This window comes from Zootermopsis nevadensis, unplaced genomic scaffold (genome assembly GCF_977971745.1).
Source record: "Zootermopsis nevadensis isolate Lab colony 2312 unplaced genomic scaffold, Znev_1.0 Znev_ptg000001l, whole genome shotgun sequence".
NCBI lineage: Eukaryota > Metazoa > Arthropoda > Insecta > Blattodea > Termopsidae > Zootermopsis > Zootermopsis nevadensis.
Genome location: NW_028259133.1, coordinates 20,605,880 through 20,626,252, shown reverse-complemented (window position 1 = coordinate 20,626,252; position 20,373 = coordinate 20,605,880). Strand labels below are relative to the sequence as shown.

Below are 20,373 nucleotides of genomic sequence, written 5' to 3'. Positions count from 1 at the left end.
TGGAATATTTGTAGACGGCATTGTATTTCTTGGTTTGCGATGTACGATAAAGTTCTGAACAAGGATTACTGCATGCCGTTAGAAGTTAGGTTCTGTTAGTCCACGGCGTTAAGTTACTAGTATGTTTACTGCTGTAGGTCAGTATTCGATTCATGGTATATGGTGATGGGTGTAGGGGTGGAGTTAGTGACAAGCACCCGTTTACAGGGGAGGGTAAAATGCGCTTGTATACGTTGTTATGGCGTACTAAGTTGGGGACATCACAGATTTTAAAATGTGTTTTTGAACATAGGAATGTAGCAATTATTACGTTAGTCTTTAGCATAGTTTTAGTGTTTTTAGTTTGCATAATGGACAATCGTAGTTCCTGTAGTGAAGTCATTGTGACGAGTATTGAGTCGTCTTACTATCGATTTAAAGATATCGCTGATTATTCTCGATCGATTGGTTTGATATAATTCTCGTCTAATTTATATGAAGTTAATAATAAGATCTGTGACTATAATTTGGATATTGCGTTTCGTGTATTATTAATTATTTGCTGTTGATATTTAGATTTATTATGAGACCGCAAATATATTTCTAAATTATTTTTTAATATAGTTACAAAAATCTCCGCAAAAAGCAAGTACAGCACTGATTGCGCTGGGATAAAGCTAACTAAGTTAGGGTAGTTGGTGAGCCTATGGCGACGTAGGCCTAACTCCTACTGCCGCTTAGTGAAAGGTTAATCGCGAATGAACGTGTTGAATAATCATGGCTGCACGTGGTTGAATATTTTCAGTGTTGTTTAGTAAATTGTGATTATGCACAGATGGGAATGATTTTAATTTGTGTTATATTTCGTTTTGTGAGCTTACTTATGGTTATTATAACTTGTTGTTTGAAAGTTAGAATGTGCATAATATGCTGTTGAAATCGAACGTTGTGCAGCATTACTTGGTATGTGTCACAAGTGCAATATTATTTGATGTGTACTGTAACATTGTTCTATCATTTCCGAAGATACTGTGTTGACTTTAGAAGACAGCTGACAAGTTTCTAATTGTCTACATCCACCAAAGGTACGATTAAAACTTCATTTTAATTATTTTTTCTGTTCCGAACAAATCTAATATGGCGCAAGATGGCGTCATGGAACATGAACTGTATTTGCTGATTAATGGCTGTAATAAGTGCAACAGTGACATATTTGCATTGATTAAAATTGACGCAAGGTCTTCGAATAAAATGAACATAAGATCTTCGAGTAGTTGTAATTAATATTTGAGATTTTCACGGTGATAAATAACGGGAATGTATCGATATTGCCCTTCTGGAACGTAATGGCGTGTAACTCGGTAGGAACATGCTGCCTCCATCTTCAGACCATACACCGACAATAATGTAATTGTTTTAAAACGTTCCATTCTTGAAAACTTATACTGGTATATCAAAATAAGCAGGTGGAATGTTAAACTTTTTACAGGAAGTTTCCTTAATCTGCGTATTTCAGATTGATCTTGTCATTATAGATCATATCGAAGCTAAGCTTCTTAAACCTGTTTTGCCCATTTTATTTAAAACATTATTTGGCGTTGGTGGTGGAAGATTAAATTTAATTTCAGGTTGTCATGGTGGCTGTCGTCTGGGAAATTGCACCGTGTAGTCGCGTAACAATTGGCGGGACATTTCAGAGGTGCATACTGCCTCCACCATCAGAGTGAATTGTTTCTGGAGACATTTTAGAGTAAGAAGCGGTATATGGTACTATCGCTGGTTATACCCCTCTCTCGTCTTCTTAATGTTGAATGGCTCGCATGTGGGAATTTTGAGAATGAAAATAGTCGCATTTTCGTGGACAAATGATGCGTTATGAAAGAGAAAATATATATACTTGCTAATAACAGTTTAATGAAGCAGATATGTATACAAGCATTCTAATCTATATGTTTATTATTTTGGTATACCTGAAATGTTTAATGTTTTGGTTTATTTACATTGTTTTGAGCAATTGTTACGTGTGGGAAATTCTCATCCGTGTTTCGATTTACAATTCGTTTCCGGCATTTTGGCACTCAGCTCGAGAAGAGTGTTCAGGCCAATCGCAGACCTTGAGTACTTGGTTCCAGACAGTTCCACCTTGGCACGACAGTTGAATTGCTTTACCAAAGGAGCATTGATAAAACTGAAACACGATATATTGACATATTTACTCCATGTTTTTTATTCTGCGTGATGTTTAAAAATAGGCCTTCTCAGCTCTGTGAACGTACTTTGTCAATTTGCTCGTCTATTATTTTTAATTTAACTTTCGTTTGTATAACACAGGTCGTCCTCAGTTTTTCACATATATTACCTTATTACTCCCTATAATATAGTCCGTTCTTGAATATCGCGTGTACATTGCATACTGAAAGGAGTCCGGATGTTGAGAATCGATTTATTGTGAGCAGATAATATAACAAAGGGCCATAAAAAACTACTTTATATACAAGGCGCTGTTTCCCTGGTAGTAGGAGTCCTGCGTGTTAGCTGACAGAGGTTAAGAATGCATGGAGCTTTAATTCCACGCCTCCATACGTCTTCATGGCAATTTTACTTCACCTTTCAGAGCTAAGCCATGTTAATATGAACCTTAGCCTAATAATTAAACAACATAACATGAATGATTCATATTATATGTATTCTCGTTTTGAATAGATCGTTTGATACACTGACCTAGGAACAGAAAATTTAAAAATATTTAGTGTTTGTTTATTTCAGAGCTTTTCACATTCAAAATAAATACAATATCTGTTACAAAATGTCATGGAATTTTATTTTGATCACTGTGTCATAAAAATATAATAAATGTTACGAATTAAAACACATATAAACAACACATTTTAATGGACTATTTTCTTGGTCGGTATTTTACCTTATCGCACTGAACAGCCGGTAGATAATCTGCATTAGAGCAATCGGGTTCGTCTCCAGGGACAGGTCCTTGTGTACTTGGAGCTTGTGTCGTAGTCTGTGTATTGGTTGATGCAGTAGTGAGTTCTGGTGTGATGGTGGAGGCAGTAGTGCCCTTTGGTGTGGTAGTAGTAGTAGTAGTAGTAGTAGTAGTAGTAGTAGCAGCGGCTTTTGGTGTGGTAGCTGAACCACCAGATGGTGTGGTACTGGGTGGCCTATCCCACTCAGGCTGTAAACAAAACATGTCTTCTTTCAAGCTTTCGAAATAGTCTTATGATAATATTTCAGAATATATTTTAGTTGTCAGTGTTCGTCTTCTGGGGGGGAAAAACCGTGTAGATTTTTAGGTAGATTTTAACGTTTGAGAGGAACATGCTGCTTTTATATTCAGGGCTGAATACAGTCGGTACCTACACACATGTCTACATGTCGTTATTAATCATAAGACAGAATTCGACATATTTACAGCTGTGAGAAATTCAGATGTCATATTCTGGTTTTAATAAATTCAGAATAATCTCCAGTGAAGTGGTTTTCGAGAGAAGTAAATGTGGAATGAAGATTCCTTTTAGTTCACAAAGTTAATTATACTGTAAATAACCCTGATGATGGTCACTTAAAGAGTCGAAACATGTTGGTTTTATTTGAAGAATATATACTGTTGTGTTGTAATTTTGATATTTTTGCTCAGTGTAATGTAATACGCTAACCATTGTGTGGATATAATTTGTTGAATTTAAAAATCGTCTTTAAATAAACTAACTTAGTCTGATAAAGAAACGAGGTACGTACCCGAGCTGTTGTAGAAACGTGAGGTGTTGGGACAATGTAGTCTTTCATGCCGTTGTGCATAACGGTAATAAGCGGATTTTTGGGCCCACAGAGGCCTTGGAAATCATCCATGTCAATAGCCCAGGTCATAGCACCAAGGTACCCTCGCTCCTTTATGAAGTCCATCTTTATCTGGACGCTGGCTGCGTCCTCGTAACCAACCCACTGGGTTCCTGATTTAGGAACAGTAATGGGTTTTTTTTAATCACGTGTTTAAAATAATTCCTTCACAGTTATTATAGGAACACGAGAAGTTTAATTTATATATACAGACCTTTGTAAGCGTAAGGGCACTTCCCAATGTCATCGTAATTCTTTACCCATTCAGGATCATCTTGGAGATATTTACAGATCTGAAACACAGAATCATCGTGTAGAGTCTTTGTAAGTTTTCGAAACACGTCACATATGTGTGGAGACTATCTAAGAACCTCCATCTTCAACAGCTGCAACGATGCTACTGTGAGAACGCGGGAAGTACCGTTAGTGCATGCGCCATGCTACGTCATTGCTCTATCACGTACGCACAGTCGCTTCGCTCAATATAAGGTTTGCTAGCTGTGGGACGAGTGGGCAACTTACTTTTATCCGTCTGTAGCAATACGCGTTTCAGAATAAAGTCGTACCGAATGTTTAAACTGCCACCTTATAAAATATCTGAGGACTAACTCAGAACAGTATTACTCACATTTTCACTTCGAAATAACTGAATCTGCCCCCACCATCCGATAAATTTAGATGTACAAAGTTCATTGAATGCAACCCCTGAAAGTGTATGAACGTCAGATGTGATATTTACCTCGTAATAAGCCAGGAATCCTTGTGCTTGAGTGTAAGGACCAGGGTCACCGCCACCAGCTTCCTTGTTAATGTACGTGCCAATATTGTAGTTGTTACTTCCTTGGCTAAGCGTGAAGGTACGTCCATAGAACGGGACTCCCACCACAAGCTTATCCGGTGGGCATCCCGAATTCACCCACAACTGGAGTCCGTCGTTCTGAAAAGAACAGATTAAATATCTGAATAGTACGTTGACAGTCTTACATAAATTTGAGTAATTTTTCACAAAATCAATGTGTAAATAATAATAATAATAATAATAATAATAATAATTTTTGGCTGCTTGTGGACCAATTAAACAATTCATATAATAATAATAATAATAATAATAATAGCAGCTGATTTCTAAAGATCCATAGAGCAGTAATAAATGACAAGACTTTTGTTTTTCAAAATAAAAATGTAAAAAGTAGAATATCTTACATTATGCCTACCTGAATCAGATTCCAGGTTAAAAGGTCATGAAATTTTTCTCTTTTGAATCGTTATGTGCTGTTTCAGAAACCTTTAATTATTCAAAGTGAGTGTTAAATTCAAGATCAGCGTATTTTTTTTTTTTACTTACGTAAAACTTCACTCTGTTAACTCATTTAAAGAAAGAAAACTTTTTTAAATTGAAATTTTCGTATTATATGGTCTTTCATAAATAGTTTAACTTTGATATATTTTACTAGCTATTTTTATAATGTAATTAAATCTTTAAGTTTGAAGGTTACTTGGTTACTTACTACGTTCAGAGCCTCATATGCCCACTGGTCAGTCGGTCTCTTATACAAAGGGCTGTGCACGTCAGCAAATCCGGCCCAGTTTCCTCTTAAATCGTACGACATAACATGGATAGCGTCCACCAGTCTGAAAAAAAAATATATATCACATTTCTTTTGTATGCGTTTAAATGAGCCTTCGCGATGCTAAGATTTCTATTTTGTCCGTATGGTTTGTGACGCTGTATAGTCATGTTGGTGGTTAACATTTCAGAGGAAACTGCTGTCTCCATATTTTGCCACGAATTAGGATCAGTTCGCGCTGCGATTACAGGCGAGTATGTCGTTGACTGCCTCCTGGGGCAGTCTAACAGAAACTGACCGTCGTCTCAAAGCGGTGAGTTAATCATAGCCCTGATGACGGAAGCAGTAAGCACCTCCGAAACGTCGGTCAGTTTATACCAGTAATCATCACGGCTAGCGGGAGTTGAAATTAATTGACAATGCGTTGTTATGGCCTACAAACCAAATTTGCTGTAAAGTGGCCACACTCACTCGCAGAGGTCAGGAACATGGTAGCCGTCCTGGAGTCTGAATTTGGCAAGTGGTACGGCCATGGTTATCTCCCAGCCTTTGCCGACTTTTTCGAAAGCCGTCCTTAACTCCTCGACGAAGAAGAAGAGATTGTTTTTATCGGAGTAACTGCCACCCCGGTCCGCAGCTCCAGGGTATTCCCAGTCCAGATCAAATCCGTCGAATCCGTATTGGTTCATGAAATCTGCGCGAAATAAAACATGTTAAGCTTCCTGCGTGGTACAGCTGGTGGCCCGCGGGTCACATCCGGCCCGAGACCACTAGGTCCTCGACATTTTTTAGCGTAAGAGGTATCGTAAGTCATTTATCGGCTCACGAAGTGTTACACGCGCGTAGGTGTAAATTCTAATTGTATTTGTTTTTTTACTAAAACACGTAGTTGTCATTAGAATGCTTCGGTCTTACTCCATGATGTGGGATTTCCACACGTCAAATTACCCCTGGTTGTTCTCCCACCCACTTCGCTTCCGTGAATATTGCGTGTTCTTTCTTACCTACTACACTAGCGATGAAAGAGTCACGCCTTTCTTTGACGGATACTAGCCCGGAATACTTCCTTCCTCCCTCTGCCCATCCTCCCAACGCTACCTCCGTCTTCAGTCCAGGAATCCTCTTCTTCAAAGCCGTGAAGTTAGCAAAACCAGTCAGCTGCAAGTCAATCTGGAAAATATTTTTACGTTACTAAAGTGTGACATCGGGGTACAAAAGCCTGAGGGCACGGTTTGTGGGGGGGGGGGGGGCTCTAAGTGAAATATTGCACACAAGGACACTGCCCCTTACAAACTAAAAAAAATTATACACAAAAATAAAATGCTCGTAAGAGACATGGAATACAAAAGTGTTTTACCATTCAAATTCATTTACTAGTCTAATAAAATTGAATGCAGTTTTGGAATTCAAGTACAAGTGAGCGTGCAGACATTGGGGAGGTTGCCAGCTTGTAGTTACAAGGTAGATCAGCCACGGCGGTCATTGTCAATCGATGGATGACTAGTTGAATTCTTTGATGCACGTCAGGGTGGGCCGTGTTCATGACAGTTTGCTAACCTCTGGGTCAATAACCAACACCTCCCACGTAACGTTGCTCGCTCCGATGAAAGAGTAGATCAGATGAGTGCAGAGGTCTGCTGGAACATCGTCTATCCTGTAGCTTCCAACACCCGGACGTGTGATGGCCCAATTGCTGAAGTAACACACCACCCTGGACGGTTTATCACCTGAGAATCACCTTTTTATTAGTCTGGTCTAAAATAATAATGATACTGCTTATGTCTGATAGACTATTATACATATCTGTGGTAAGGTCTTCGAAGGCGAAGTTCATATAATCTAAAAATTCGTAACATTAAACAACGTACCGCAAAGAAAACTCAAACCATAACATCTATGTAGGCCTACGTACCTGTAGCTGAAATAATCGCAGACAGAATTACAACTCCACAAACCAAAAGAACGTCTGGCGTCTTCATTTTCACTGAAATGTTAAAAAAAATTACGATATTACATAATTTAATCGCAATATTTATGCACTTAAATGTTCCAGTGTTGAAATAATATTTCGGTTTTGCCCTATTCGCCTGTCTTTATTTAGAATAGGTGTTTAAAGTGCTGGCTTGAGTAATTAGTGCGCAGTTTATTTGGGGGCATAACAGATCTACGTTTTAAGATACTATGGATAAACTGCTAATAATTACCATTATTTTAAAAACTAAATAAATATTTAGGAAATCTTTCCAAGACGTTAGCCCAGTGTGTCCACATCGTAACATGCTCATTTTACGCTATTTTTTTACGATGTGATGTTGGTAGCCCCGTGCCAAAACCCCAGGCTGGAAGAAAGTTTTCCTCAGTTACCCTCAGTATCTGTAGGTAATGACACTCCATCTCCAAACTGAGAAACTTTTACATAAATTCTGCGTCAGCGAAATGTTTTATTTTTTAAAATATATACTGCTGTAAAAATTATCTGAGTATGTGATTTTTCGAGTTTAAAAGCTTCGTAACCAATCTGATTTGCTCGTGAATTTGTACGGAATTGAATTAACTTTGTTACTGTCATGCTGTCTGTCAGTTTATAGATTCTTCAGTAGCAAATATTTATGGTAATTCGGGTAAATCAAAGTAGTGGGAAGATGCGAGTAGAAATTTCTGTCGCTTGGTACAAAAGTGGTTAATTGGAATTTGTGTTCTCATGTATATTTCTATATGCACTGTACATTGCTTTGAGCTTTTAATGCTTTCAGGGATATAAAGAATAGTTTTTGGGCCCGAATAAATAATATTTGACAATTAAAAGTTTGTTAAATACCTTCTAAAAAATATTTCCCGAAATAATTTACAGTAATGAACGAATTAAAATAAACCAGAAAAAACTCTATTTTTTTTTCTAATCCACATTGATCTTTTGGAATGTCCGTCTTAAATGCATTGTAATAGCCACTCGACAACCTATCTTTTTGAAATATAAATTAGACTCAAAACAACAAACTCCGATTTTATTATAGATTTATAGACACTGCCATTAGTGATTTAATATAACATTTAAAAATTAATACAGTTCCAAAGCTTAGGTTTTGTTTATATAAAACAACGAAAGCTTCAATGACGAGGTATTTGTGGTGAAAATTGTAAATAACATAAACAATAAATCGGTTCGGGGAACAGGGACATTTGTGTTTAAAAAAAAAACAGGGGGGGTATAAACAAGCTTTCGAAGCAATAAATGAGGAAATTCAATAAAATTACTATTGAATTATCGTATTGTAACACCGTCCTTACCTTGCGTCTGTTTCTCGCCGTGTCAGCAGTTGAACTGATGAGCGTACAGCGTCCAAATTTCCCGGTTGTCCTCAGGTGTGTTCACGTCCGCGAAGGACCGAGGTGTGGGGGGGGGGGGGGAAACAGTTGCTGCGATATTATGCGAGTTATTGACCTTTCTTCACAGTAGCCTCGGACAAGAATTTTCTACGTCATATAACAGGGAACTGATGGTGGTGATAAAATATGACTGGTTCCAGTGTTTGTTATGCGATTACCTGCTCAGTTTAGTCACCAGGTTGATGTTCGAAGTCATTAGCTTAGTGGATGATAAGATAGCGAGAAAAGTCGATTAGACGCTCAGTTTATGGGGCGTAGCCCCAATCTTCTGTATAAACTGCTTTCCAGGGACGTGTTTGTGAGAAGAACGCGTTTTCGAGATGTGACGATGTGTAGACCGAAATTCGCGGACGTGAGGTTGGCACGTCTGCTTCCTGTTTTGGGGGGGGCCCCAATTTATATATTGATTCAAAGACCGGCTATCCTGGAAGAATAGTTTCCTGTATTTTTTTCCGGTCTCCTTATTAAAATGCAAGGATAGTAGCTTAAATTAGGCCACGACCGCTTCCTTCCATGTCCTTTTCAGTTATTTATTTGCTTATTATCGTATTATTTTCGCGAAAATCGTATTTAAGAATTCAGTCCGTACCGCGAAGAAAACACTTCACTTCGCCATTACGAAAGATCAAATGGTTAACGCTGTTTAAGGAAATGATCGCTGTTTACAGTGAGAATCTCACGAAACACGTAAATACAAAATGAATAGTTATTTGTAATTAAAATGTCTCCAATGGATGATGTACAAGAAGTTTGTTATAGCATTGTTTTGTTGTATCAGCTATTCTTATAAGTTATATATATTTCCCTTCGTTCAAGTGGAACAATTGAACGAAGTAGGGTAAAAATAACTTATATTTTCGAAGCCATGTAATAATACAATTGAGATTTATTCCTTGCACGCGTCACTAAACATGTAATATCACGGTTGTATATTATATAAGACACATATATTAGCAAATATATTTATTTGATTCTTGGTTGCTTTATCTTGTAACGATTCATACAATGTTCAATAAATATGAGTAATATATTTTCAAAGAACATACGTCATTTATTATTATTATTATTATTTATTTTCTTCCATTATTTTATTTATTGTGTGTCTGTCATAATCTTCCATCTGTGTTTTATTCAGCAACGCCAACAACCGATTATTCGCAGACAACGTTCTCCGAGTTTTGTTGCTAAGTTAGTCAAATGTTAAAATCCTTTTTAATGTATTTTGTTAAATGTTTATCGCACCGAGAAATATTTCAAGTAAAAGTTGTAGGCCTTGTATTTTAAGTTACGTGGGTAACAAATATTTTGTGAGATTAGCCACCGTTTAGTAAGTTTTGTAAGTTCGATAAGAGATTTATGTAAATATATTTGACGATACGATATAAAATGGAAGTTATGGGACAACTTATACAGCACGCACTGTCAACGCCGAGTATAGTCAAAATCCGTTTATTATCTTAGGTGATGAAAGATATTAAGGCGATCATAAATAAGATTTTCCTATTATGCTCTCGCTTTATGTACTTTGTATTATTGTAGTATGGAATCATTCTGAGTTGATTTGCTATTATTATGTTTCATACCGGAACAAACCAGAACGCTAAGTCTGTTGTTCATAGATCCTATTTATTTGTCTGTTAATTGTGTGTACTTTAGAATGTTACGACGTATATGGTTCTCACACCTCGTACAAGTTGCACGATTGTAATTCGTATTTGGAAAATACGTGGATTGCTGAAAACTGATTGGTTCTTTACATTTAGCTTCGATTCAACTGGGGTAATTGTTTTTTTGACATTTGAAGATGGCTATCTACTGGGCTGTAGCTCACTTAGTATGGTAGAAGTATATCGACGTTTCGAAAGCTATTTGCTACCCCCGTCACCCCAGAACCTCTGAAACTTCTGTATCATATGACAGGCTACAGCCGTTACATTACTCTCAGCCGTGAGAACATACAATTCTTCTTAACATCTGTTTACGTAACCCCCCCCCCAAAAAAAAATAAAAAAAATCATCATTTTCATTTTGGGTTTTTTTGTACTGTAAATTTTTTTTTTAACGAGGTCGATATATCGTATCATGTACAGTTACCACTTTCTACAAAAAAAAATTCCTCCGTTATGCTTCAGTGAATTTTAAGCTCGTCAGTTGTTCGAAACTCTTCATAATCGCTCTGTCAGCGACCGGTTCATTCTGCCGAGAATGGATCTACCATTTGTGGCTTCCAGCATGTCGTATGTCACAGCCAGGAGCAGATCCCACACTGAGGTCCTCCCCTCTTTGTCACGAGGCACTTTGCCGTATCTGTCTTCAGCATCTGCTATAAATTTTTCTAATGGTTAAAACAACTTTGAGTAGTTTGTAAGTGCTTAGAGCGACGCACTACGTCTTCACGTGGGTTTAGATCTTGGTCAAAAACATTTAAAGAAAGAGAACTACCTCACAAAGATGTGTAGGGGAGAACAGTTACAGCTCCATGCATTCTTAACCTCGGTAATGGATGGGGGATAGTGGGTGGTCAATTCCTGGTTGCTGTAGTGTGTTTCAGAGGTAGTCTAGAAGTGAGCCCTGTCTGTGTTGGGAATCAAAGCCCTGACTGATATCTATTTCGGAATAATAATGAAATGGATATTAAATAGGTTGTAAGGTTGTGGAGATTGCCAAGAGAAATTCTTGGTCAGTTTTGGCAACATGATTTACGGACATTATAACGAGGAACAAATTATTAATATATTTTGATTTGCAAGCGATTGTATTTTGCCTAGATAATGTGCACGAACATTTATGAATGATGAATTAAATTAATCATGTAGATGTAGAAATATGAGTTTATGTTATCGATCGCACGAACAGATGCGTTTTAAGTGACAGAATGTATAATATAGAAAGGTCACATGTGGAACTGACTTTGATAGATATTATTAACAGCGTTGTGTGCGAGGCTGTCTGACGTAAGTGTTGGCATGATTTACAACTATTATGATTCTACGTTCTGGTACTGATATAAAGTTTTACGTTTTACAAGCTTAATATTATACATGGGAAGTTTCTACTGTGTGATTTGAATGCAGTTATGTTCCACATGAGTCCAGTTACATCTTCACTTAACCTTCACTTCCGTTGATTACCTTCTATGTAAATATATCACGAGATACGTGAAGTCTTTAATAGTGCTGGGAGTTTAGTGTAGACTGATATGTGAGACTGTTCATAAGTTGAGAATTATGAAGAATTTAAATTAGGGACTTGTTTCAGGGATACTCTCTTGTGGAGTACACTTCGAATATAATCGAAACCTCGAAGTTGGGGGCATCGAAGAAAAATGCGGACATACGACTGACCTTTTATGAGTTTGTTTACATACGTCGTTCATATAATGATCAAGAATCATGATATTGATCGTCTGAAATCTATGGAATGGTCCGATAATTGGAATGCCGATCTGTTGGTTGAGAAGCTGAGAAACTTCTTGGAGAGAAAATAGTGGGTGCTTGGTATCTGAACTTTCACATGGAACAGAGTTTTGACCAATCCTTGATCTTGAAGATATCCGTCTTCTGGGTTATTGCGCTGTGTAGTCTGGTCGATGTTAACCAACGTTTCAGAGGTCATACTGCCTCCGTCATCAGGGCGATGAATCGCCCTGATGATGGAGGCAGTATGACCTCTGAAACGTTGGTTAACATCGACCAGACTACACAGCGCAATAACCCAGAAGACGGATATCTTCATACTCACCGCTGTGAGAACCTCAAGTCTTACAATCCTTGATCTTGCTTGGAGCTTGTGTCTATCTGGCGAGATTTCCAACTTAGTGGGCGTTGTCTCTTTGATACAGAGGTCATTAAACAGTTCTGTCTTCCCGTGTTTCAGCAGGGAGTCGAACTTCTAATCTTTTCTAACTGTTCCGCATGCAAACCGCCTCGCACTTGCCTTCCTGGGCCACCTAACGTAGTTGTCTAGTGGTTGGCACTGCTGATTTGCATTCGGAAGCCACCGGGTTAACAACCGCCCGAAGACAAGACTATCCTGGGGATCATTCGTGGTTTTCTTCACTATCTACTAGAATATGTTGTAATGGTACCATAAATTACCTTTTCCATCCGACTCATTATCCATCCTATTAACAGACGCTGTGCTACAAGTCGTGGAGTGGCGTGCTCTTGTGAATATTGTATGAACGCTTGGGGCCCTTATAAGTTAATAACCAGCTGGGAAATTATCGTCTTCTTAAGAAACACTGTGCGACCAATAATTAGTCAGTCGGAAACTGGTAATACGAAGTTAGATTAATAAGTTATGGACGAAACAAAGAAGGGATTTGTGTCATTGAGGTCTGTGGCCGTACTAAGAAACCATTTCCGCTGTAACAAAGGACGTACGGATTGCGTTTCTCCTCAATGTCGCCTAACATTTGAGATCCGAGATGCGTTCGGCCTTTCCGAAGGCTACAGTTGTTACAATGCGCCGACAATCTTACTAGGAAGTGATTGAATCAACGTGGAGTATAATTTACGTCTTCCGAATATTGATGACAAAATGTACTGGTACTCACTAGCGGATGTGCGTAGGTGAGGAGTTGCGAGAAATGAGAGAGACATCTTCAGTCGATTCCTTGTAGATACAAAGTGGTTAATGTGAGCCATTAGGGGGGTTAACTCTAAACGTTTTAACCCTTAAAAGACAACTGACAGAGAAGGTGTTAGGGGAAAAGAGTAGTGAGAGACACTGCATTTAACGAGGGGCGGTGGAAAAAGTAATTTTTTTTCCTGTAAAGGTTCCCAGGCTGTACCCGCTCGTCTTGGAAATTTGTTTTGCCTGCTCTTATTTACAATAAACCAATTAATATGTGTGCTTGGATTTAGTGAAACTTCATTGTCTTCAGCATTTTAAAAACCTTGGCCTTGAAAGATATCGCAAAACCCGCAGTACATCATTCACATAGATTAAGGTGTTTTAATTAGGCCCACGTGAAATATGCATGTTCTTTACATATGCCTTTATTGTACATTTTGTATTATCAGTTCATGTATCACGTTTCTTACGCAGCGGAGAATTCTGGGTAATATCATAAATCTGTTTATCATTGGGAATATTAATGGAAACCTTGAAGTTTCGCCAGAAACCACTCTGTTGCATTTTTCATTGGTGATACGCGATTCATACTGAGGACCGCTTAAAAAAGAGGTTACATTTCCCGGGGCCATCACATGGGTGGATATTATTTTAAGTAAACGAGATGACGAGAGATTTTTTTAAGTGGATAGTAGGAAGCATTTTAAAAAAAAAATATTCTTCCACAAAATTTCATTATAAATCCATTTAGTATTATTGTCCCCGTATATGCTTACATTTGAAACATTCTTAAAATTATTTATTACATATAGTTATGTTATGCCTTTGTCCTCCGTGCACAGAGGATATTATTAACACAATCATGACAAATCTCAATATTAACCTCTGTTTCAGTATTATATGGGGGCACATGTGTTAGGATTTTCAGGTGTTTTAATCAGAAGAGCTTACATTTGATTCGGTAGTCATATATGTTATAATTGTTGTGAATTCGGATGTTGATGTGGACTCTGCGGAACTACTGGATGAAGTGGTTCTTGGTGGCGAAATCCAATCAACCTGTAAACAAAGTTCTCCTGTATGTTACGTTTATCACGCATTAAGCAAGAAAATATTATATGTATCTGCGTAATAGGTGAGTTTGGGATTTAAATGTAAACTATTAGGGCTTACAGAACGTGTCTTCCCTGTAAACATATTACACGATTTTGAAAGATGATATTAATGTAAGCTTGAGTGTGACGTCACATCAAATAATAACTATATCTCTTTGAGTTTTTTTAATGTATAAGAATTTCGCCTACGTTTGTAAATGTACGATGTAAGGCCGAAATATAACTTATAACCTTTGGCACGAAACTGCGCTGAAGAACAACGGGTTCGATTCCCGGCGGTGCCCAAATTTATAACTTGTTTTGGGCAAGGCCGTGGTCTAGGCAACACGGAGTTTTCCTCCGTGGCATCCCAACAATTACTCCATTCACACACAGAAGAAGGCAATGGCAAACCACTTCTGGATCATCTGCCAAGAACGTATATGAACAGGTCCCAGTCCGAGAAGAGAAAATGATGGAAGGATCCTGTTCATATGGACCTGTCGTCAGACAGAACACTGAATAATAAAATAAAATTCAGGTAGGATCACTTACCCAGACAGATGAAGTGACGTTGGTGACAGGGACGATATAATCCTTCATGCTGTCGTGTAAAATAGTAACGAGTGGGTTCTTGGGACCGCAGAGTCCACGGAAATCATCGGAACCCAGTGCCCACATCATGGCTCCAGCGTAACCATTCTCCTTTATGAAATCCATCTTGATCGTGATGCTTTTGCTGTTTTCGTATCCGACCCATAAATTTCCTGTGAAAGTCCGGTGACCCTCCTTATTATTACACCCACGTCACTCACCTGTTAACCTAAATTAAATATAGTGATTTTTTTTGCAGAAATTTGAGAAGGGGAATTTATTTAAATACCTGCCGTTTAAAGGAATGAAACTTTAAATCATAATAATGAATGTAATTTTGATTTATTGCTATTATTTCAGATTATCTGAACTTTGTCGCATTTTCCGAGGGATTTATTAACTCGTACTTTTATAAGCCTGTTATGATTCAACAATAAATGTTTATGTATATTTTTGCCTTTGTTTACTTCTGGGCTAATCTAATTGGCAGCATCTGATAGATTTTGTTATATATTATTCATATATTCTTCCCGTAAATTATCATCAGCATAGACCACAAACCCGGCGTGTTACATTCTATTCCAGTCCATCTTGAGAAACTGATAGTTGTAGAGCTGGTCAAGACGCTCCTCGCCTTCTATGGTACCCGTTGACTCATCGCCGTGTTCACAAAAGCGCGTCATAGGATTTTGAATGAGAATGCTTTGCACAAATGTTTACGTTGTGGCGAATTAAATCATGTGTTGTTTTCTCCATTTTTTTTGTAGGATTGTTTTTTGAAACCATAAAAATTTAAAGTAAGATAAAATATTTGTTGGACTTTGGCATAGAATGATGGAAAATTTATACTGGAAAAATTTAAATACGTGTGGGTTGAAAGAGTACCTTTATATGCATAAGGACATTTTCCAAAATCATCCCATTTCTCTGTCCACTGGCTGTTCTTTTCTTGAAGTGCCTGGCATATCTGGAAAAGAAAATGTACGTATCGTTTGTTTAATTTTGTTCGCGACACCAAATTACCCGAAACGTATTTCATTTGTTTACTCACATGAACAGACGGTAAAAACATCAATTGATAACACATTCAGATATAACATCGGATACTTAGAATCATACGTATTTTTTACCTGGTAATAAGCCATTCCTCCCTTAACTTTGGCGTCCCTGTCAATGGGAGTTCCCGGTTCGTGGCTGGTACTGTTAGGATTCAGGATATAGGTATGCCCATAGAATGGGACTCCCACTACAAGCTTATCCGGAGCGCATCCCATGTCCACCCACAACTGAAGTCCATCTTTCTGTGTAACAAGACAAGGTGAATAGGGGATTACAAATATAGCAATTTCGATGATTTTAAACGTCAACTCTGTTACTGTCTGATTTACGCAATCAGGCAGGCGTCTGGTCGTTTTTGTACGAAAGCAAAGATTGTCACGTGGTAGGAATTAAACGAATCTGAGTGTGTTCTTTGCTGTTACAGTGTGTATTTAATGTTTTCTTTAGATAAACGTCTGTTATGAATTAATTGTTATTCGTACAGTTTCAGGCACTTTCGGGTACAATCGACTGGGAAACAGATGAAATTCTGTATCGAGGGGGTTTACTGGAATTTGTCGAAACTCTCCAAATGTGGTAAAATCAAAAGGAGTGTGATGTTCTTCTTATCAAACAGCTGTGTTACGTAAGCCCGCGTGCTTTGAGAAAAAGCTTTACGTTAATACTTATAAGTCTGTTTGAATACCTCTTAATCGGTATTTTATCAGTAGACGAAACGTCATGACTGTAAACAGTGCAAGGACCTAGATTATGATTTCTTTGCATAAGGGATTATTTTTGTGTTCCTTTAGACATTAAAATTACTTACCACATTAACATTCTCTAGGTCGCCTTTGTCGTGTGGTCTCCTATATAAGGGGCTATGAACATCGGCAAAGCCATCCCATATCCCTCTCATGTCGTACGCCATCACGTGTACAGCATCTGCAAGTCTGAGGACACCAAAATAATTAGGGTCGTAACAGTGAAAATTGGGCTTTTATGAGCGAGGGAACGATCTATAGGATTTTATGAAAGGTATTTCTTTGATCTTTGTGATGGTTATGAGTTGTGTTTTTGTTTGATATAAGGATTGTAGATGCTTTAACGACGAACTGGTACTGCCTGGGAACCTATTTAGCCATATATTTATCTCTATCCCCCACCCCCCACTTTCTTTTCTCTCTCTGATTAATTTGACTTCAGAAAGTTAGATATTTAACGAAATAAGATCACTTATTAATTGTTCTTACGTGCCGAATGAAACAGCGAAATGTCACTGCAGTTGCGGACTTAATATAAGAACACATTTGTGTTTGGTCACGTTTGTCTTGAACGTGCAACTCACCTGCACAACCCTGGGACGTGGTATCCATCCTGGAGCTTACGCCTTGTTAGGGGGACAGCCATAGAAATCTCCCAGCCAAATCCTTCGTCATCAAACGCTATTTTTAACTCCTCAACGAGAAAGTAGAAGTTGTCTTTATCAGAAGGATTCCCTCCGCGTTCCTTCGCTCCAGGGTATTCCCAGTCGAGATCTATTCCGTCAAATCCGTATTCGTGCATGAAATCTACAAGATCGGGGGATAGATATACATCTGATGACGTAATTAACATTTAGTGAACATCTCCATGACAACGGTAAGCATAAACCTAGTTCCCTTATCGTAAAAGTGTAAGAAGGTTTTATGGTACCACATGTATGTGTCCGCACACAATGATCTTTGAACCATTGGACAGATTTTCATGAAACTTGGTATGGACATCGTGTTCTTGAGGCCCCCAACGTGTTTGTACTCTTCAGTTTCTTACCTTTTATCGTGCGAAATTTTGAGGTGGAAGAGATACTAGCGACACTATTAGCGCAGTGCAGTTGAATCTTGAAATGATGTGTGGTAGATCTTTGAAATGCGTGCACCCTTTTAAGGAGTTTTATATTTGTAGAGCGTAAAACAAAGGAATGGCGTCTGTGCGGAGTCTATATTTAACTTTTAATTTAATGGAAATAGGTTTGTGAAGTGTGTATCTACAAATCATGTGTGAAATATATTTTTTTTTTTGTATTTTCATTACTAGAGATTCTAAATATGTTACATTTGCCGGCTATAACCTAAAAGGCTCGCACAGTTGCCAAGTAGTGTACGAGAAAGTTTCATACATTCCAGCAGCTTTCTGAAATAAATATGGGCGTGTTTTGCCAGGCTCTTATCAATTACATTCGTGTGTATAAACTCCATATTTTGTACGTGTACGATAATGGATTATTTATATTTCAAAAATGTGCGTACCCCCAGGACTAACTGGTACTTCCTTATGACCCTCTGGGTTGTGACACCGCGTGCTGTTGTAGGTGGCTGTCGACGTTTCGGAGGGAAGTATCTTCACCATATTCAATTTACAATGAAGATAGTGGTGACATGTTCTTGAAAAACATTGGTAACTAGCTACAAAATTAAATTGCGTCACAACCCGAGGTCCAAGGTCAATAACACCTTCACCGCCTTGTAAACCTCAGATCTCAGCGAACTGATACTTTGATCACGAGATAAGAGAATATATTTCCTCACCTACGACACTTTTCACGAAAGAATTCCTTCGCTCTTTCATTGATACCAGCGCTGAGTACTTCTGACCGCCTTCAGCCCAGCCTCCTACAGACAACAAAGTCTTCAGTTCTGGAAATTTTAGTTTGATATCCGTGAAGTTTGTGTAGCCGTTCTGTTCCACATCAATCTACAAACCAACAAAATTTATACTCAATACTCTACGTAATGATACGAACGAAATTATTTCTGGGTTAGTATGAATATAGATTTTATAGATGAAATATTTTATTTTAAAACGAAAGTGGGTGTTGTCTTAACCATCCGAAGGTCGTCTAAATAATATTTAAGAATTCAGACCGTACCGCAAAGAAAACACGTCACTTCACCATTAAAAATATCAAGTGGTTAACGCTGTTTAAGGAAACTATTCTTTTACTTGTGAGGATCGTGCAAAACTCATCAATACAAATTTCGGAAGTTACTGATTCGTAAAGCGGGTGGTACATGTAGGGCTTTAAAGAGATAAAATAATTTCGTAATCCAAAGCGGTGATTATAAAATGGCGTAGAGTGCACCGTCTCACCTCTGGATCTAGGACCAGCAGCTCCCATGTAGCGTTGTTGACACCGACGAATGAGTACAAGATGTGTGTACACAGGTCCCCTGGAACGTCGCTGACACTGTAACGTCCATCTTCCGGGTTTCTGATGGCCCAGCTCTCGAAGTAACACACCACCCTGCCCGGCTTACCTCCTAATCAATCGCCATAATGAAATAACAGATCATGCCTTAAATACTTAGGTTGTAGTTTTATGGGTTGGGACGCCGTCATTGGCAGTGTTTCGGAGGAAATTATCGCCTCCATCTTCAGGGAGGAATTGAGTTAAGCTGGGGATTTATTTTGTTTGTAGCTCTATAGGGTGAGGTTGCCAGAGGAATGGGGTGAAATTGGAGGGTAAAAAGGGTGGGATACATGTGAATTGCTGTAAGTTATTAAATTTTCTTTATAATTACCTGAAATGTGTAGAATCGCTGTTACCAGAAGCGTACCGTAAATGAACTCTCTTGCCAGCGTCGTCATGTTAAAACAGTTTTCTGTAATTTTTGTAAACAGGACGTTCCGAGCAGTGGCGCTGCAGGAAATGACGTATTAGCTGCATATATATCATTGTTTTAGAATATTAAACACGATTATAAAATAATCTTGAATTATATTGTAATAATCAGTTTCATTCCGCATCACCGACCCCAAAGGAGCAATCGTAATTAATTGTAATTTTTGAACTTATACCACTTTGTCCTGCCGCCAGCGATACATAAATTTTGTTCATAAATTTATAATATGTGACGTCACGCGATCGAGTCTGGAACGTAGACATTCTGAGAAGATCAGAAGTGGTATTATTCATCTGCTTAGATAATGGGATTTATTTTGAAATAAGCTAGTTTTTTTTCTTCTTAATCGTGTTATGACGGAACATCTCCTAATTTTCGTAGTAAAAATGTTCAAACTTCCTCATCATACAGTTGACACTTTTTCACCTGGTAAAGTCAGCCCTTGTTTTTTTAAAACTCGAAATTTTATCGTCTCTTTTCACAAAAGCCCGCAACTGGATCTGTCCTGAACCAATATACGTCTTCAGATATCTTTTGTGGCATTTAGTAAGAGTATATATAACTTTAACAAGAACAAATTATCACACTTTAATTGTTTATTTTACCCTTTAAAGCCTAATGGTA

General features: G+C 38.0%; 2 protein-coding genes across 2 annotated transcripts in view; one reads left to right on the top strand and one right to left on the bottom strand.

Annotated features, from left to right (window-relative positions):
• The first annotated feature begins 680 nt into the window (after positions 1-680).
• The window catches only part of rk (G-protein coupled receptor rickets), a 189,644-nt gene continuing 169,951 nt past the window's right edge, over positions 681-20,373 (top strand). The window contains exon 1 of the mRNA XM_087346010.1: positions 681-1,064. The gene's annotated coding sequence lies outside the window, so the exon portion shown is untranslated. The remainder of the gene's footprint in view (positions 1,065-20,373) is intronic.
• On the bottom strand, positions 1,874-19,766 carry Cht5 (Chitinase 5). The gene is made up of 19 exons (XM_087348110.1): positions 19,648-19,766; positions 19,217-19,386; positions 18,655-18,820; positions 17,436-17,658; positions 16,917-17,040; positions 16,180-16,350; positions 15,935-16,016; positions 15,011-15,222; positions 7,700-7,769; positions 7,309-7,380; positions 6,954-7,123; positions 6,401-6,566; positions 5,868-6,090; positions 5,337-5,460; positions 4,568-4,765; positions 4,043-4,121; positions 3,730-3,941; positions 2,900-3,166; positions 1,874-2,167 (listed from the first exon to the last, which is right to left on the bottom strand). Exons 1-19 carry the CDS (start codon positions 19,712-19,714, stop codon positions 2,030-2,032), a joined length of 2,934 nt encoding a protein of 977 aa, XP_087204236.1. The 5' UTR covers positions 19,715-19,766; the 3' UTR covers positions 1,874-2,029.

What these genes read in the sequence shown, in the direction of transcription:
- Cht5 (XM_087348110.1), bottom strand. Translation starts at nt 19,714, where the DNA reads ATGACGACGCTGGCAAGAGAGTTCATTTACGGTACGCTTCTGGTAACA. An exon ending in GGGGCTACCAACATCACATC is followed by an intron (nt 7,381 to 7,699) that starts GTAAAAAAATAG and finishes TTAACATTTCAG; the next exon opens with TGAAAATGAAGACGCCAGAC. An exon ending in GATTCCTGGCTTATTACGAG is followed by an intron (nt 4,122 to 4,567) that starts GTAAATATCACA and finishes TCTGTGTTTCAG; the next exon opens with ATCTGTAAATATCTCCAAGA.